The following is a 20,496-nucleotide window of genomic DNA, read 5'->3' as shown; positions in this document are numbered from 1 at the left end:
GAGAAACCCCTCTTAACTTCTTCATCTTCCATGCCACTCTAGCTAGTCCTTCATTTGCAGACACCCCTGGAAAATAATGGGCTCTGAAGTCTTTTATTTCTAGGTGAGTGGTTCAATTACAACCCGGGTTAGTAGGGACTGAAAGTTGTTACTGCTTTGTCTGTATAGTTGTCTTTGTCCAGATCACAATAGACAGGCATCTACCCACTACCGTTGACAATTTCAGCAATAAAGGCCAAGGACTAAGCTTTTTCCTCTTACCCTTAGTGTTTCTCTCCAGATGAAAATCCGGAATAAGGTAGGGTGTGAATTTAAAGTGGATTATTGTCTGTTTCTGATTAACCTTGTTCAGGAACACTCTTATTCCAGAATAAGCATCCCTTAGCTGAGTTAGTCTAATCATATGGACTAATCTAATTTGGAATAAGGTACACTTATTTTGGAATACAGGCTTGTCTACACATAGACCACTACAGTGACACAGCTGTGCTGTTGTTGTAGTGCTTAAGTGAAGACAATACCTATGCCAATGAGAAGGGTTCTCACGTTGACGTAGGTAATCCACCTCCCTGAGAGGCAGTAGCTAGGTTGACAGAAGAATTGTCCCATCCATCTAGCGCTGTCTACACCAGGGTTAGGTCAATTTAACTATATCGCTCAGGGCGGTGGATTTTTCAGACCCCTGAGCAACATAGTTATACTGACCTAATTTCATAGTTTAGACTAGCCTAAGTGGAGTTAATCAAGAGTAGCTCCCTGGGTAGATAAGCCCTTAGAAGTGGGCCCTTCCAGCTCAGGACTAAAGCACATTGATACTGCAAAAGCAGCAGTATCTCTTTGGTGATGGAGAGCTTCACTCTGTCAAGAGTGAAACTGACAGCCCTAAAGATTAGATGCAGTGAAAACCAGAAAATGTGACACAGATATTGTAGGTAGTTCTTGATCTTTGTTGATTACTTAGTAATCACAATTATAACACCATTAAATGTGTTGTTAAGGTGTTTTATAATCCCCACCCACTCTCCCTAGTTCTAAAAGCCATAGCTCTCAGGAGACAGAATGGCATTTTAGATGTAGCCTAAATTCTATTCTGCTGGTAAATGACAATTTGCCTCCCCAAAGTGGGGAGAAAAACATGGCCTGAACACATGACAAGGGACCAGTGAGTACCCCCTGATTTCTAATCCCAACTCCCTCTGTGGCCTTGGTTGAGTCACTTAACCCCTCAGCATAAATTCCTTTTAAGTAGAATGGAAATAACAGCTCTGTGAAGTAAATGTGAAAGTGTTGTGAGGATTAGTTAATGTTTAGCCCATCAAATAGTCTAGAAAGCGTTCCGGTCAGAGTGCTCATGCTTTCAGAAAGGCTGAACTGTCTTCTGCAGATACTGAAGTCTGCCACTGTGTCTTGAGGAGCCAAGAAACTTAAGGTAATTTTTCCATGAGAGATGGAATGTGGTTTTTCTCCTTTTAGAAACAACACATTTACATTACTTTCACATCTAGCCTTTGTAATTAAATAGCTTTTTGTTGCGGCACTTGCTTGTTGACTCTTACCAGGATTTAATTGTACTGTTTCATACTTACATAATGCTCTTCATCTTCAAAACATTATTATCCTTGTTACCAAACAATCTACAAACCCAGTCTCCTGCTTGCTTGGTGGTATTCCTTCTTTACAGATGGGGAAATCGAGGCAGAGAGGTATTGGTGAATCACTTCACTACAGGGGAGTGTGTAAGAGTCATAAGAACAGCCATACTGGGTCAGACCAAAGGTAGTCCAGTATCTTGTCTTTTTACAGTGGCCAATGCCAGGTGACCCAGAGGGAACGAAGAGAATAGGCAATCATTAAGTTATCCATCCCCTGTTGCCCATTCCCAGGTTCTGGCAAACAGAGGCTAGGGGCACCATCCCTGTCCATCCTGGCTAATAGCTACTGATGGACCTATCCTCCATGAATTTATCTTGTTCTTTTTTGAACCCTGTTATAGTCTTGGCCTTCACAACATCAGCCAGGATCAGAAGTCAGTGGCTTTTAGTTCCCTGTCCTTTGGAACACACTCCTCTCGCCTTAAGAATTTCCATGGCTTTCGTCAGTCACAAAGGCTGTCTGCTCCACATCTGTGAACCATTCATTGAGGTCTCTTGTCTGTTCTTCGCTTGCTCCCCACAATGCCATGTGCATAAATCTTGTATTTATTTGGCAAGTCATGTGATACAGGACGTTGGAGTTGCATAGTTCTGATTAACATCCAATTTTCCCACTTTACTGCAAAATGATCTTAATTGCTATCTTGAGCACAGCCAAAGCCAGCAACAAATGCATTGTACAATCCAAAGTTTGCAGTGCCAGTTTAGTGGTGGTATAAAACATTAATCATCAACTCTAGCTGTTCATGAAACCTTAGCTGCCAAAATCAGCAACGGGCAAGGGCTTGTTGAGGGAAATAGCAAGATGTCCATCAGAAAATCCTTTTAATGTGTGTTGTTCTCACAGAACTAGAAACAGTTTTATTTGCCACTATAAATGCACTTGAGAACAATGATCTTTTCTAAGCATGCTCCTGGACCAGAAAACAGGAAAAAAGAAAGGTCTGTTAGGTTTCTATTGAACACTCACACTCAAATGCCTGATCAGGGTTGTAACCAAGGCGGGGCAGCCGCCCAGGGCACAAAGCTGCAGGGGTGGAAAAGTGAGGCGGGGAGGTCATATGGGATCACATGCCTCCCCTAGATTTCTGCCTTCCATTTAGCATAGTAGTTCTCAAATTGTCGGGTGCACCTCCCTAGGGGGGCTTGCCCTACAGTTTGAAAACCGTAGCCTCCTGCCAGGAGCCAGCGGATTGAAAGCTGGTGGGAGCTGCTCGGGCCCCAGCTCTCCACACTGTAGGAGCCAGGGCGCTGGCTGGCTGCCCAGCAGCCCTCCCTCTCTGCATGGCCAGGTGCTCCCCAGGCAGGGCAGGCTCGGTGGGAAGGGGTTGGCTCCAAGGGGCATCACCAGCCAGCGCCAGATTCCTGCGGGTGAGGCAAGAGCGCATCGGGGTGCTGCTTGGAGCTGTGCCGCATGCCCTGGCTGGGGAGTGCCCAGCCGTGCGGAGGTGGCACAGCTAGGTGAGCAGGGCAAGGAGGGCTGCTGGGCAGTCAGCCAGCACCCACAGTGCGGAGAGTCAGGGGCCTGAGTGAGCTAGGCAGCTCCCATCAGCATCTGATCTGCCAGCAGGTGACGGTTTTCAAACAGGAGTGTGCCTTTTGAAAACCTTTGTGCTGAATTGGAGGCAGAAATCGGGGGGTGGGGGCATGTGATGCTGTGTGCTCCCCCCCCCCCCCGCGTAACCTTTAGGGGGTGCAAATATGCTTGCTTGCCCCATGTGCGAAAATGCCTAGTTACAGCTCTGGGTCTGATCCTAAACCCAGTTAAATCAATGCAGACTCCCATTGACCTCAGTGGGTTTTGGTTCAGGACCCAAAATAGTTAGTTGCTGTTAAGTATCTCTGTTCCTGGGTTTGTTATGGTAACTATCTCCAACAGCGAGTTTATAATTCCCGTTTTCCAGTAGGTTTACAATGCTCTCTTACTAACATGAGCACAGAACTTCATCCACAAACCTTAAGGAGCTAGGGAGAGAAGTTTGAAAACCTGTTTGATTTTTGCCCCCCACCCCAACTTGCCAAATCTCTGTGCAATAATGGAGTAAAAGTCCACATAGCTTACTATGTTTCCTTCTATTTCTGGATGTCTTGGTGTCTGAGCTCAACTGTCTGTATTAAGTATTTATAAAATGCCTGTTGCCGTAGTATCTAAGCCCTGAGGAATAGTTTATTCCTGTCCTGTAAAGCAACAAGAGGAGATTGCCATGAAAACGTGGCTCAAAATGTTTAGCATTTTCCTGTAGGCTATTCCCCAGTAAGCTGTTGGTCTCGTCGCTGTGAGCCTAGTCATTGTCAGCAGCATCCCAGTAACTTCAGAAATATCCTCGCTCATGCTCTGATCCATTAGTTCATAGTACAAGTGAAATATTGAGAGACAAAGCTGTGCAGTAATCCAGGGCAACAAAGTCATTCATGCATGTGTTAATTCTGCTGACTGCTAGCAAATTGTGGTATCAAGAATGAGTAGCTTGTGAAAAAGAATATACAAAATTTAGCAAGTCTTAAGCCAGAGGTTCTTTAACAGCAAATTTAAATCAAAAACATTTAGGAATGCTCTTAACATAAGTTGTTGGATAGATCTATTGGTGCAGAGAACTTCAAAATGCCATTCACTGATTGGCCTTCCAGCCAAGATCAAGAGTTTATACATAACCCAAGCCTTGTTATACCAATAAAATAAAAACCAGCAGGATCTTATTAAAGGGGAAAAGGCAAAATGCCACATTTATTGTGAATATAGAAAGAATCATAGTAAGCAGTTAGTTATAGCTATAACATTCCATTCAATTTCATATTTATTCACACATTCATTCATACACACACACAGGTTCTGCAAGGTTGTTATCATAGTTACCAGCCTTGTTGCTCATGCCAAGCCACTGGCCAGGTGACCTGGACATGAGGCAGGAGCAGGGCCTTGTCAGATGCTCATCTGATGATCCTGGAAGTTGGTTTGCAGAATCAGACCCCAAAGTTCTCACTTTCTAGAGTCCATTTTTATAGGAATTTCTTCCTATGCCAGTCTATGGGAATTGCGTCATCATGCTGTTGCTGAATCAATCAGCAGATGGCACATTCCTGACGGCTCTGTTGCCAGATGTTATCTTGTTCTTTGGTTCTCCCATTCTTGAGGCTGTTGGGTGGATTCCAGTCTACCCTCCGGGGGTCCTCTGGTTATTTCCACTTGATGCCTTCTTCAGCCGATGGACACTGGATTCTTAGGCTGGCACCTCCCTGATCATTCAGTTGTTATCCACACCAAGCATCCATCCACATACATCCTCTATCTCTATTTTAATCACAATTGTTAACAAAGCGAGATGAATACAACAAAAGGGTGGGGAGTCTCTGGGTGCTGTTTCTGTTGTTACAGAGTATTGCTTTGAGTCTCTCTCTGTGTGAGTAGTTGTTGTCACAAAGAATTGCTTTGAGAACAGACTCTGTCTTAGAATGTACTAACACAATTAGCAGCTTGCAAGTTTCACACATAGAGGGAGAGAAACAGTACCAAAAACTAAGAGACCTCTTAATTAGTAATACCCTGGAATTTAAACTATGGGGAAATCAAACTCATTTATGATTTTAATACAGAACTTCTTTAATATGATCCAACAGCCTGACCCCAGAAGTACAGTACCTTCCTTCTTAACTTGTGTAAATTTGATTTTAAACATTAACTTTAATAAAATTTTTATATCCTCTTTCAGAGGACTGTATTCTGCTCTGGCTGGGGGTGGACTGAATGATCTAACAGATCTCTTCCATCTCCAACTATTATGATCAGTGTTGGTTTGACTTTTCGTTCAAGCCAGGCTCCTGGAGCGTCCATAAGATCCTTTTACCAAAAGCAAATGAAATATTTAGATGCTCGTCTTCTAGAGTTACAAAAGAGTTTTGCTGTGAATGAACGCAACAGGGTGAGGGTGTCTTGTTAAGAACTCAACATTTAAAAAAAAAAATTTTACACAGTTTGAGAGGTGTCCTCTTTCTTACCGTACAGAAATTGTATTTGGTCTTGATTAAAATTTGTTCCTGTAACTTTAGCCACAAAAAAGTTTTCCATTTCTTTAAGGGTTGAAGTTTCAATTCACATTTTTTTTGCTTTGTTTTTCCTCATATAGATTTCAGCTTTTTGTGCTGCTCAGTATCATCTCAAAGAGGTAGACAAGTTTCATATACAGTATGTGCTTCAGAAGCATGGGTTTTCTTCCTATCCAATAACTAGCAGCAAATAGCCCACTTTACATAACTGTCTTGGCTTTTAAGAAGAGTGATACAGAATCAAGCATTCTGTAGGCTTAGTAGATGGGTGCTGTAACTTTGCTCAGTGGAAGCTGCTATTTTAATTAAATGGCTTTTTTTTTTTAAGTGCATGTTATATGAAAGTATGAGCTACCACCTGATATCTAAACTGCTATGTATGTGCCAGGATTATTCTAGTCAGGTTCATTTTATGCTTTCAAACCTGCTTGCCATGCCTTTCTGAAAACATCTCAGCTGTCTTTCATCCGCAGAACCTTTGAAAGCCATCCTAAATTTAAAAATAATAATAATAACCTCTTTTCTATGTGCCTCTCCAGTTGCCTGCTGGCAGGGTTGAGATGAAACCTGAAATTAGGAGAGGAAATGGAGATATGTCGTCTTTCCTCACAAGAGCTTCTAGCAGCTTCAATGCATGCTTGTTTGATGTGGCCCTGGTGCTTAACTTGTAAGATGCTTCATACCCTGAAGAGTGTAGCTCTTGATGATGTGTTTGGATGTGGTAACGTTTTCACTTTTATTTTTATCTAAAACATGAGATGCAACTGAAATTTGTCTGAACAGCTCCATAAATATAGACACTGGTGGCTATGATTCCTGCCCACCCCAAATTAGCACACCTATCCTCTAGACAAATGAGTGAGGTGAGAATTTGACCTGAATTTCTGTGTTGCATACTCCTTTCAGAGCAGTTCACGGACTATTTAACCAAAACGGCACCACAATAGCTTCAGTATGGCTTTTAGTCTGATATTTATTTGATGCGCTGTAAGAATCATGCTACTTGTGGTGGTCCTGTACTATTTTCAGCCAGCTTCTATTTGCTTCTCCTGATTCAGCTTCCAGTAAATAATTCTATGGACAGTCTGAATTCTCCTTGGGGATTGGTTGTGTAATGTTAAAAGATACAAACATATGATAATCCTTCCTTTTTTTTTTTTTTTTTTTTTTGGAGGGGAATGCATAGGTAATGTCTAACCCTTATCTAGTCCCCTCAAAAGAGAGGCCAGGCATGGAATTAAACCACAAAGCTGTAGCTCACGAAAGCTTATGCTCAAGTAAATTGGTTAGTCTCTAAGGTGCCACAAGTACTCCTTTTCTTTTTTTGAAAATAGTTACCATAATTCTTCAGTCAATCACCTGCTTGTTTTTAATTAAACGCTTGAGGTAGATTTTAAAAATATGTACCTCTTTTTTCAAAAAACATTCATGAATTTAAGCAGCTCCAACACATTTTTAGAAACACCCAGGCACAAGTGAAGCTTTATCTAAAGGTTCAGTTTTGTAGAAAATGCGCTCATGGAATTGGCTAACGCTGTTGCTCTTCATTTCTCCACATACTGCAGAAGAATTGGTCATTTTAAAAAAGAGAATAATAACTCTAACTTCCTTGCATGGAAAGTCTTTTAGTTTTAACTATTTCCTGGCTCTGTATATGATGCCTCCCTATGGCCAAAACTAGTAATGCTTTTAACTGAGGAAGCTTATGCGTTTGCAGGCAACTCCCAACATTTACAGGAATCGTACATGCCTGTTTACATTCATCTCCTCTTTACTTAGGAAACCAGACTCCTGCTGCATGTTCATTCTAGTGCTCAAGTGTAATTAACCATCTTTATTGTGGACAAAGGGAAATAACCTATTGCCCATAGATTTTAAGGCCAGAAGGGACCATCATGATCATCTGGTCTGACCATCTGCACATCGCAGCGCACAGAACCTCACCTACTCACTCCTGCAATAGGCCTGTAACCTCTGGCTTAGTTACTAAAGTCCTCAAATCTTGATTTAAAAATTTCAAGTTACAAACAATCCACCATTTACTTTAGTTCAAACCAGAAAGTGACCCACACCACGCTGCAGAGAAGCAAAAAAACACCAGGGTCTCCGCCTATCTGACCTGGGGGGAAATTCCTTCTCGACCCCAAATAGGGTGCTCAGTTAGACCCTGAGCATGAGAGCAAGTCCCTCTAGCCAGACACCTGGGAAAGAATCTCTGTAGTAACTCAGAACCCTTCCCATTTATGATGGTTGGAGATATCGCAATCAACGGATATTGCACATTCATTTGGAAATAAAGGAACTAGAGAAAGGGAGGGAGTGCTTCCTGTCTTGCACATGGTAGGGGGTGTGTGTGTTGGTTACTGATCCTTGTTACAGCAACTTTCCTGTGCTGGCTAGTGATCTTTCCTTGTAGACAGTGGTGCTTGATTTGGAGACCATGTGTATATCTGATTTCTAGATAGCATTCACTAGAATTACATGATGGGAGACAATGTTGCTCATCCAGTTGGACCAGGAAAGTAGGAATGGGGATACATAGAAATGTAGGGCTGGAAGGGACCTTGAGAGGGCATCTAGTCCAGCCTCCTGTGCAGGACCAAGTAAACCTAGACCATCCCTGACAGGTGTTTGTCAAACTCTTCTTTAAAAGTTCCATGGTGGGGATTCTACAAGCTCTCTTGAAAGCCTGTTCCAGTGCTTAACTTTCCTTACAGTTAAAATGTTTTTTTTCCTAATATCTAATCTAAATATCTCTCGCTTCAGATTAACCCAATTACTGCTTGTCCTGCCTTCAGTGGACATAGAGAACAATTGATCACTGTCCCCTTTTATAACAGCCTTTAATATACTGGGTGACTGTCATCAGGTCTTTCCCCTCGATCGTCTTTTCTCAAGACTAAACTTGCCCAATTTTTTAAACTTTCATCATAGATCAGATTTTCTAAACCTTTTATCATTTTTGTTGCTCTCTTCTGGACTCTCCAATTTGTCCACATCTTTCCTAAAGTGTGGCTCCCAGAACTGGACACAGTATTCACCTGAGGCTTCACCAGTGCCGTGTAGAGCCAGTTTCTTGGTTTCTGTTCTCAGTCCTGATGCTGATTTGCTGTGTGACTTCAGGCAAATCACTGTATGTTACAGTCTAAACCTTTGTAAAATGAGAGTGCCTGTCACATTAGTATAGAGTAGGGGTGGTCAAACCATGGCTTGCAAGCCGCATGTGGCTCTTTCACAGTTAGTATGGCTGGCAGAGGGCCCCTTCCTTTCTCCTCCTCTTCCCCCCCTCCCCGGTATGGGCCCTCCCCCCCCATTCTCCACCTACCAAACTGTGGGAGGAGCTCAGGACCCCTGCCTTGCAGCAGGGTGGTGGGGTAGGGACTTCTGCCCAGCAGGGAGAGGCATGTCAGGGCTTCAGCCCCATGGGGCACACCTGCCGGGGCTTGGGGCTTCAGCAGGAGCGGGGCTGAAACCTCCAAACCCCAGCAGGTGTGCTCCGGTTCTTGAATTTCTGAAGATTGTCATATGCGGCTTGCAGGGTCAGTAAGTTTGGCCGCCCTCGGTGTAGAGGTCAAGCGAATATGAAATACTTTGGAATCCTCAGTTGAGAAGTGCTACACAAGTGAAAAGTTAGTGGTACATTTTTTATATTTGCGTTTTTGTTTTTTGGCTTATTGTTTCTTGGATGTGATTGAAAAAGTATAAAAAGGCTCATTATTTATCCCTTTTGAATAAATAGTTTTAGGTCAATCCGCATAGAATTTAAGGGTTCGAATGGATGATTATTAACATAGCTAATCTCTAAGGTGATGGGGCTAGCTGTGCTGCTGGTTCAGTGTGACTTATAAAGAATATCTGATTTACATACTTACAGAATACTCACTTGAAAATAAAATAGGGCACAATTGTTGCTGAACAGGTGCTGCACTGTAATGACTGAGTTGCTTCCTCCACCACTGTGTCCCAGACACTGGCAGTGTGGAAAGCCTTGTTCAAAGCAGTCACCTGTACTGCAAGGTGACAGAGTGGAGCACTGTCAGTTTCTCATTAAAACAGCATACTGAAAAATGGTTATGGCTGCGTGGCTCCTGTTAGCAGGACTGAAATGTATAGAAGCTAGATTCCAACTGGGAATCTGTTTGCTTTCAGATCCAGTCTATTCTGTAGGGACAGAATTTCCTGTTTGGGGGCGGGGGTCGAGAACAAAAGCTGTTAACTTGGACTGTTGGACAGTGATAGCCTAGTGGGCTCCTCCGGCTTCGAGCCCATGGAAACTCTGAGAGCCTCCTTGACTCCACAGAGGTTCAGCTGGCCAAGTGGCAGCAAAAGCTTGAGCCCTTGGACCTATGTCCCAGGACAAATGGCTCCAACTGATGTGCAGAATTGGCTGCCCTACTAGCTGACTGCCTTTGATCTATGGCAATGGTTTTCAACCCTATTTGCGGACCCCTAAATTTTTTTTGAATGGAGGTTCAGACCCCTTTGGAAATCTTAGACGTAGTCTGCGGACTGCCAGGAGTCCACGGACCACAGGTTGTATGCTACTGATCTATGGCCTTGCGTAGCACAGCTACTTGCAAGTCAGTGCACATGAATACAGCGGTGCGTTACTCATTTTTGTGAAGAGCACAGAATGTACTGGGAGGGGGAGGGAATAGCTCCTGAATGTGTGGAACTTTATACATAAAAATTAAACCTGTCATGACACCTTTCTTGCCTTAAGGGGAGAACAGAAGGGGTGAAAAAAGCTGGTCGCTATACTCTCACTTTGGTTAGTAAAAAGCTTTTGGCACAGAATTATATTTGCTCACTGTTTCGTCTATCTTGAAATGGGAGCTTTGATTGTTTGATAAATGGATCGGAAGATTGGTCAGTTTGACTGTTAAGTGCCTTTGTATGCTTTGCTGAAATGCAGTTTTCTTACCACCATAACACTTCTTAATTTTTCTTTGCCCCTGTTTTGAATGACTGAGGTTGCCATAGTTGAGAAATAAGCTTAATCAGACTAAAAAAGAAAAGGAGTACTTGTGGCACCTTAGAGACTAACCAATTTATTTGAGCATGAGCTTTCGTGAGCTACAGCTCACTTCACGAAAGCTCATGCTCAAATAAATTGGTTAGTCTCTAAGGTGCCACAAGTACTCCTTTTCTTTTTGCGAATACAGACTAACACGGCTGTTACTCTGAAACCTTAATCAGACTGTATTTGTGGCTCTCACCTGGGGAGGATGTGCTGCAGTTTTTTTGGGGTTTTTTTTGTCCCAGGTAGAGGTAAAGGAAGAAATGCAAGTTTTCCCATGACTTCATTTTATATGGGGGCAGCATCTCCGCTTTTACAGTTTTGGGCTGTTTCTGAGTATTATTGCCAATCCATGTGGTAGTTTTGTGGCTTAGACAAACATCCACAAAAGAGCAGGATCATAGTCCATTTCTGTTCCCGTATCCAAGAAACAGGACTGGAATCCTGGCCTCAAAAGGTGGAAAAAGTAGTAAATCACCTCACAGTCATTTAGCCCTAGTATCGTCTGAATCTTAACATTCGACTCAAAGGATTTATGTTGTGATTTAAAAACTCCTGGAAATAAGTTTGTAATGGAAGTGCTGACGCTGCAGCATCACAAAGCTTGAACTATGAAAATTGGGTCTTTGATGTAGTGATTTTAATTAATGGTTGGTTAGAGCCATATTAAGTCTTGGTGTAACTCAGTTGAATTTGATAAAGTTGCATCAGCTTACACAATGTCTGAATTTGGCCCTGAGTTTCTATACATAGCTAAAAAATTATTGGAATCTGGCTGAGCAGGAGAGATCAGACTAGCAAATAGTTACACTATGGGAGATAAACAAAGTTAAGTTGCGATGGCTGTGTGGTAAGCAGAATGACATTTCCTTATGGCCTGAAAAAAATTTCCCTGTGCTGTGAGCAAGAGAAGTTGAGAAAAAATTCAACATGAGTCAGTGCTTTTTCAGATGCACTAAAACATTCAAATCACAGCAGTATGTCAGGCTTTTTCCACAATATATAATAACCTGTTTCTTTGCTAAATGTCTCTTAAATTTCTATCTTGACAGGATCAGCAACCTTCAAAAAATCATTCACTTCAGAGGTAAGTTACTTCTTGAGAAAATGGTGTGCTTTGTTCCCTGGGCACTGTCATAAACTGGTGCTTTCTATTTAACGAGGCATTTTGAGCTCTGTATATGGCTTGAATCTGAAAGGGAAAGCGGGGGACAAAGCTGAACAAGCAATTATAAGGCTGCAATGAACTGGTGTATTCACTTGTGAAATCAGTGGGCCTTTGTCCTCGTAAGAGAATTGGGTCCATTTTTATATCCTAATTGCCATGGAATTTCAAGTGATTCCATTCCACCAAAACACTATATAAATGTTAAGCCACAGAGCCTGAGTTCAACTCATTTTGACCAAGGAACACAGTTTATAGAGCAACAGAATGGCCATTTACACAGAAGACAATGACCCAGGCAAGTTTCCAAGGGGTCATAGAGTAGTAGACAAGATGCAGCTAAAATTGCCACCTCTGCCTGAGAAACTAGATTAACTTGCACCACCAACCTAGCTCACTTCCTCAAAGGCCTCAGGTCTTCGAAGTGTATGTCTGTACTGCAATCACGGGGTGTAACTGCAGCCTGAGCACACATACTAGCTTTGATCTAGCTAGCTCGGATCTGGAGCAGTGAAGTTGTGGCAGTCCGCACGTGAGCATGAGATGTATAAGCCCAATACCTATGCCAGCTAGAGTATGTCTGCTCAAGCTGCAGTCATGTGTGACTGCAGTATAGCCATACCCTTCATGGGCATGAGTCGTACCAGTAAAGGAAGGCGTACACTGATTGCAGCCTAAGGTCATTTAGGACCAATCTGCTGGAAATTAAGGCTTCTAAGAGCAACCTGAAAACTCCCTCCTTGTACAGAACCAAAATTCCTCCTCTAGCTTGCATTTTGTGAAGACAGTCCCCTCCACCCCTTTATTTAGCTTCCAAGTCTGCATCACACAGGAAATTCCCAGGAAGCTAGTATCTCTCCAAGGTTCTTTAATGTCACTCTATTTTGAAGATGAAGTTAGGCCATATAATGTCCCCCTCCACATTAATATTCAGCAGCAGCCCATGAAGTGGTGCTCCATCTTGATCCAAGCTTTGCACGCTGGGACCTGTAGTTTTCTGCAAGCTGCATTTTTGTATTAAAGGTGGAAGTTGAAAAGAAATGTATTATACAACTCCATAGGCTTACCCCTGAGAGATCCCCTGTAACCCTCTGTAGTTATGCCTCTTGATTCAGGGTGGAGAGATACACCTAGGATATTTGTTTTTTAAAACTTCTTGGTTCTTGTCTTCACCCATACTCCTAGATGTCTGGTTCTTCTGGACAGCCTGGCTCACAGACAATAAAAAAAGGTCATAGAGGAGTAGATTCCACTGGTGAGACGACATATAAAAAGGTAGGTGCATCTCAGCTAATTAATCTGATTGTTTTCATTCTCCTATTCACTACATTAATGCTGCCCAGAGCATCAAGGTTTCTGACTCATTCTATTTAGCATAAAAGGTTGAGTAACTTGCGTGACAAACATTAAAGAAGATCTCGGTGGGAGCAAAGACTGGCAGGCTGAAGAGGCTGAAGGGCTGAATTTATGCTCTGGGAGTAGCTTCTCCGCCATTGCCTCCTAAAGACAGGATTATTTTTTAAACCTTCCCTCATTAGCAACACTTCCTAGGACCCTTCTCATTTACTGGGTGCGCTTGCTGCTGTCTGGACACGATAGCAGCTACAGATTGTGATTGTGCTGGAATTTGCTTTACAAAAGGCAGATTGTGTGTTGGTTTCTTAAACCAGCCTATGGATGTGGGGATTTTTGGACACTGCTACTAACTTTCGTTGGACTTCATCAGTATGTGCCAACTTGCTTTACAACAAGAGTGGTTTCCCGTGTCTGGATTAAATGGATAATGGCATGATCGAGGCTTTTCAGCAGCTCTCGCTTCATGTAAGTGGAAGCTTCTCGTTTGAAATCTTTAATCCAGCTATGCTTTAATATCCACGTACTGTTTGGTGACAGGGTTCACTTCTAAAGATTACCTGGAAAAAAAGGGAACTGAGTGTGTGGGAGAGAACTTAAACAGCACTTCTGTTGAATCTAGTCTCTCTAATTTTATTATATTTGACTGTTTAAGCTTGGGGTTCTCAGTTCAGATCTCCAGTATCCCAGCATGCTGAGTGGAGGAGGAGAAGGAGGTAGCAGAACTGGCTGGGAGAAGGCAGCAACCAAAGTGGAATTAGATGAGACACTTAAATATGTTTGCAGGGGCCCCAGAAACTAGTAACGGGGGGCTCCTAATGGGGTTACCTGGAAATGACTAACAGGCTCTCCTTACTTAAGTTGTTGTTGTTGTTGTGGTTATGTGTCTCCCTCCTTTCCTTGAGGCACTATGTTGATTAATTTATTCTCTGCCCTTTGTTAAAACAATTGTAAACAGGCAGCTGACTGCTCAGTTTATGATGAGGAAAAAAAATGCACACAGCTTAATGGCAACCTCATTGTGGCTCTTTGCACCCACAGATAATGCAGCAATGCCAAGCTGGTGTTCAGTTTCTTTATCTTTAAAGTGAAACTACCTTTTAGGTATGAACAGTGGGCTGAGCTTGCATGGATTTTTCAGCTATATTAATTTTAAAAGGCAAGAAGGAAAGGTATTTAGGAGAATTCTGTTCCAACATCCTAGACAAACTGGGTGATAAATCTCACATGGGCACATCCTAGGAGCTGGTTAGTAAGGAGAGTGAAGGGATGCAATGAAGTGGTCTAAAACCTGATGGAATCAAGAAAAACCTGAGTTCTGTTCTCAGTTCTGTCACTTACTGTGTGACCTTGGACAGGTCTCTTACTCCATCTCCATTTACCTTCTTCTGCTCTGTCCTGCTCACCCCCTTCCCTTTTCTTTTCATTAACTGATCCTCTCCTAACTAAACCCACCCCAAAAAATAATAATAATGGAACTAACCTGTTTGCTGCCATCACACTGTCCACTCTGCTTGTGTGTTCTTCTTGCATGTGTCTTGTCTATTTAGAGAATAAGCTCTTTATTTCTGAGTTTGTACAGTGCCTAGCACAATGGGGCCCTCATTCTTGGTTGGCCCATAGGTGCTACTGTAATAAACATGACTGATAATAAATGGAGACTGTTTATTCATCTTTGAAAGATTTTGTAGATACTCAGATGAAAGAGCCAGAGCATTCGTTTTAGCAGCAATGGAGGGGAAATCTAGGGAAGCCAAAACGTACTTGCGTAAATTGGAATCTGGCCTAGTCATCAAGGTTAAATTCTGTCTTTCACAACCAAGTCATCAGGACGTCTTATTAGATGCACGGTGTCCCTTGGTACCTTGCTGGGGTATTGGTTCAATACTGACTGTCAGAAGAACACCACCTACTGAGTCACCTGCTCAGGATTTTGTTTTCGGTTCAGTTGCCTTGTATGTAAACAACTTGCACCTGTTCCGCCATAGTTTTAACAACCTTTGCAGTAGGTTTGTCTTATAGGCAGGGAATTGACACAGACCATGTAACTTCAGTAGTTGTCAAACAGATCTTATCTGCATCATCCTGGAAGATTCATGACCACGTAGAACAAGCTGGATCTCAGCAAATGTTAATGGCCTAAGACAAAATCACAGTGTTCTGTAGACATGAGCAGACTATGTTTGTAAATAGCTGCCACAGGAATATAATACTGCATTGTTCTTGGACAATTTATGCAGAGGCCACAGTAGTAAAGCTATGGTTTGTTTTTAAAACTATAATGACCCGCTGTTAGTTAGGCTTGGAAGGATCCGATTTTTATTGGTAAACCTCAGTTTCACTGTGCACACACATTTCCATCACTGGTCAAAAGTCCAGCTAGGCAAAGGAAAATGCTGCTTGAGAACTTATTAGAGTTTGATTTTAAGGATATTTGCTTTCTCTGTGTTGACAGTTTGTGTTTTGACACTGGCAAAGCTTTAACTTTTTGAACCGCAACATCTACTGTCATTAAAGAATTGTCTGACTTCCCCTGAAATAATTTACCACAACTGTGAAAATTTAAATAGATACAAATCTTAAATGCTTAAAAATAAACATTGTTATTACAGACAACATTGTTTAAAAAAAAATAAATCAGTGAATTCTGCTAAGCCTCTTATTATTGCTTACAAGCCTAGCAAAGGAGTAGGATGAGATGGTGAGAATACATGGTTGAAACCCACAAGTGTGCATTCTGTGGGGTAAGCTTATTTTGAGGGCTAGCTCCATGCTTGGACTCTACATTGCCTTGAGGAAGACCAGAGTCTATGCCGAGGCCACCCGATCATGCAAACCTAGGTTTCGGGAGATCGAGATACCATGCTCGTCCGCTTCCTAGAGGAACAAGAGTACTTTGCTGTTCAATAGCCACCACTCCAGTCGTTGTAAGGAGTGGAAATGAACACCTTGGAAGGAGGTAAAATCCAGTCTTCATAAGGCCAAGTGGATGGTAGCTATAGTGTAAGTCCTCTGGGGTAGCAATGCTGCAGAATGGGGATAAAATGAGATGGAAGGATTGTTAGGGCTTTGTCAGGGATGTCGAGGTATCCCCATCCCTAATATATGGCAGAAGCTAGTCTTATACACTCTGCGCGTCAGATGAGTGGAACATGGGGCCCTTGTCACCTTAGTTTGGCAGCAGCTTAAATATTCTGGAAACAGGATCCCTTTCATGTGGTGATCTTGCCGTACAGTGATAAGTTGTATGTTTCCCATCAAGCAGATTGACATGAAAGAAAGCAGCCAAAGACTAAGTTAGCCAACTAGAGAAAAGCAAAGAAAGGAAACCGGGATTTATGGGTACGAAATACCATCTAGTGCCTGCTGGAAGGATGTTAGTTTAAATTGGAGCAGATTTTTTGTTCTGTTTGACTTCCTGTTTCCTTTTCCCCTCCAGACTACCTCATCGGCCTTGAAAGGTGCCATTCAGCTGGGCATCACCCACACAGTAGGAAGCCTGAGCACCAAACCGGAGCGAGATGTTCTCATGCAAGACTTCTATGTAGTAGAAAGTATTTTCTTCCCAAGGTGAGAGCGTGCGCGCTGCTCTGTGAAATGCTTTTACTTAGGGTTACCCGCTCTGAGGTGGGTCTTCCCGCGGGTTATGATGAGCTACTTGTATGGTTGGGAGTTAAGAGAAGAAAGCAACACTGATTCCAAATCCGCTCCTTAAGACATGTGCAGGCGTCTCCAAAGCACACAACAGTATAGTGGCCTAGTTCTGCACTTGTTGATATGGCAACCACACAACAGAATGCAACTCAGCCCTTAATTTTAGGTATTACTCAACCTTTCCATTAGAGCAAGCGTTCAACAATGGTTGTTCTTGCATTATATATGATAGAAAAATACCTGCTGGAGCTCTGAGGTATGCGAGGGTTAATGAAAGAGAATTTAAGGCCGTGGTTCTCAACCTGCAGCCCACCGCTTGCAGCCCAATCAGCACAGAGCTGCAGCCCATGTGACATCCTCAGGGCCATACAGGTAGTATTGGATGCAGCCCACAATGGTAAATAGGTTGAGAATCACTGATTTAAGGTGTCAAACTTGCCATGTGTTCTGTTTTTGGGTGTTGTAGAAAATTGTCTTGGGGTGGTCCTTCTTTATTTTAAAAGAGGCCTTTAAAAGTACTGTGTGGATTTCTAACCATCTGTTCCCTTCCCCCACAGCGAAGGGAGTAACCTGACCCCAGCTCATCACTACAATGACTTCCGGTTTAAAACGTATGCTCCTGTAGCATTTCGCTACTTCCGTGAACTGTTTGGAATACGGCCAGATGACTATCTGGTAAGTCACTGGGGAAGCCAGTTTTATTTGTCATACTTGATAACTAGTATTTTTCCCTTCTTCCCCAGTATAAATGGCCTCTATCCGGTCCCACTCCTAACACTGTGCACACACCAATGGTTGTTGTCTCAGCTTCGCCCCCTTTCTTGGGGTTTGCCTTTATTTAATTAAAGTTTACCAAGAAAAAGCCCTTGGCCAGGACTGCACTTACAGCCATCAGCCTGATCCCCAATGTGGGCAGATCAGTATTTATCCTTGTTGGGATCTCTTGACCCTTCTGATGATTATTGCTTTATGTTCTTGAGTGGAGCTAATGAGACTTGCCTGGTCTGACTGTCAGATTCGCAGCAGCGTATTCTGAACGTCCATACTGGGTCCTGTACCAATTCCATCCTGATTGTGCATCTCCGGCACCCTCACGTGAGACTCTCCTAGCCTGGACCCACTGTAGGCTCCCTTGAAACCACTGCTTTAACCTTGGATGGCCAAAGCGGCACCTGCAGCCCCCAGAATTCACAGGGCCAAATACAGCCCACAGAATTCTATTGTGCAGATCCCATCTTTGATGTGGAGACCGGGCTACTAGAATCAAAATGGAGTTGGGCACACTGGGCCAGGTAATCTCTGCAATTGTGCCACTGTATTGGAGCAGGATGCAGCAGTTCTTACCTCTATTTTATTCAAATGAGGTGTGATCCTTGCTTATAGGGCCCCTTGGTTGGCCAGAATATGTTGCCCCGTAGCTGGTCAATGGGCCAGTAGTTTCAGGAAGGAACCAAACCATTCCTTTATGTAGCAAGCGACTGCAGTAGCCCAGCAGGGTCCTCGTCTTTGACTAGAGCTCCTAGGTGCTGTGCTAATACAAATTACTACTAATTGCGAGAAACCCGGAGGGAGGGAGGAAGCAGAGCTGCTGAGACATCACAGTCTTATAACTGCATCTCCATGCCTACCTGTAATCTCTCCAAACAAGACATGTTCTAGCACAAAGTTATGGACATGAGAAAGCATTAACCTGAGGGCCACGGATTCCAGAGACAGTCATGCTGGATGCTTCCCCAACTCTAAAAGCTGTGCCATGACTTGCTATTCTCATAAAACATCTCTAGTTTATCTAACTTAATGAACTACTAACCAGTCTATATACTGAATTGTATACTTATCTGTTTTTGTGGGCAAAATATGACGCTGCTGTTCACTGGGGTTGCTCAAAGTGCTTTGCAAAGGCGCCTGTGCAGATGTGTAACGACGCCATCTCTAAAAAAAAAAAAAATTAACGAGGAATCCTTGTGGCACATTAGCGACTAACAAATGTATTTGGGCATAAGCTTTCGTGGGTTAGAACACACGTACTCAGACACTCAAGTTGACCCTTTAGCTAAAGCTTCGATAAAGATGCCTGTGCTTTGTTACCTGTTTATCTTACGCTTTTGCTTTTTAATTCAAACCCACCCCACCCCCCTTCAGTACTCGCTCTGCAGTGAGCCACTCATTGAGCTCTCCAACTCCGGGGCCAGTGGTTCCCTCTTCTATGTATCCAGTGATGACGAGTTTATCATTAAAACAGTTCAGCACAAAGAAGCAGAGTTCTTGCAAAAGCTGCTGCCGGGTTACTATATGGTAAGTTGCTTGGGTGACCTTTCTGCGTGGGTTGTAATGATGTTTCTCTGACAGCATAAACTTGAGAATATCGTCGTAACTGGCAGGTCACATGCGGGGCGGCGGATTTACAACTGGTTTCAAGGCCGTATTTTCAGAGATGCTGAGCACACTCCACTCCCATTTGCTGCAGGGGTAGATGCTCAGGACTTCTGAAAATCTGGACCTGAGCCCTTTGGGTTGGTCAACTGCATTTTGCCTCTGCTGGCTAATACTGATACACCCTCCTGCATGTGACTAATAGAGGCTGCTGGAGCTCTTTGGGCCGGCACAGGAAGGTTTGCACCAGACCTTCTCATTTTGGTTGTTTGAAGAGTGCCCGTCTCCCTGAAAGGGACCTGCCTAGCATTCAGGCTTGCACTGCTAGATTGTGTGTGGTTGAATGTGTGCGTCTGCTCAGTCAAGTTTTGTGCAAGAAGCTCATACTCATGATATGCAAAGACTAGCAAAGTTCCTTATTTCCTTTCCCCCCTTCTGGGCCATTCTCTTTGTTCCATCAGTGCTGCCCAACCAACGCTACTTTGTTATGTAAATTTAACATGCCCATATTCCAGGGCCTCTGAGTGTCTGTCTAAAGAGACTAAAAATGTGATCATAAATAGATAAATGGGCCCTGCTAGTCCTAGAACAAAATCAGATCCAACCCCAACATACAATATATACCTAATCCCACTAGAGATGGCAGATGGTCCCAGAATGCTTTATTAACTGCCTCCCTGAGTGGGAATTTGAACAGGTTAATGGAGTTCATGTCCCTGGCTTAGAAAAGTGCCATGGGATTCTTAATACATGCATTGGTTAAGACCTCTTCTTACCTACCCATGGCACCACCAGCACTTTGCCCATATTACTAGGCCGGGAAACTGGACCAATGCTAGTTTCTGCAACCACCAGAGTTATAGGAATCTCTTATTCCAGTATGCACCCACCCTTATCCTGCTTAGCATTAGATCTGGCAAGAGCCTAGCTTGTGGAGGGAGTGGCAAACTAAAAGACTAAGCACAAAAATCCTCCTTTGCCCTGCTGGCTGCCACAGATTGCCTCTGGCAGATAATTGTGTGGATGAAGGTGCAAATTCCTTCTTTATGCAAAAGCTGCATCTGATGAGTTCAGGTTTGCAGAGAAAACATTTCTTACCCTAGAGTTACCAATCTATGCCCCAAGTTCACCCATCCCTGATTCATTGCTTTGCTGATAATCACTTTGGATCCCAGACAAGGTTGCTTTGATTCAGATACACCGGTTAAGAGCAAATAGCTAGCCACTCTGAATGTAGG

At 43.1% G+C, this 20,496-nt stretch overlaps 1 protein-coding gene across 1 annotated transcript in view; it reads left to right on the top strand.

The window, feature by feature from the left end:
• The window catches only part of LOC140902798 (putative PIP5K1A and PSMD4-like protein), a 73,849-nt gene that overhangs the window by 5,595 nt on the left and 47,758 nt on the right, over nucleotides 1–20,496 (top strand). Inside the window, 5 exon segments of the mRNA XM_073323268.2 lie at nucleotides 11,766–11,800; nucleotides 13,064–13,153; nucleotides 16,671–16,801; nucleotides 17,443–17,560; nucleotides 19,028–19,180. Of these exon segments, the coding sequence (XP_073179369.1) occupies nucleotides 11,766–11,800; nucleotides 13,064–13,153; nucleotides 16,671–16,801; nucleotides 17,443–17,560; nucleotides 19,028–19,180 (527 nt within the window).

The sequence above is a fragment of the Lepidochelys kempii genome, chromosome 24 (assembly GCF_965140285.1).
Source record: "Lepidochelys kempii isolate rLepKem1 chromosome 24, rLepKem1.hap1, whole genome shotgun sequence".
NCBI lineage: Eukaryota > Metazoa > Chordata > Testudines > Cheloniidae > Lepidochelys > Lepidochelys kempii.
Note: the sequence above shows the minus strand (reverse complement) of the source record. Positions and strands in the feature narration are given on the sequence as shown.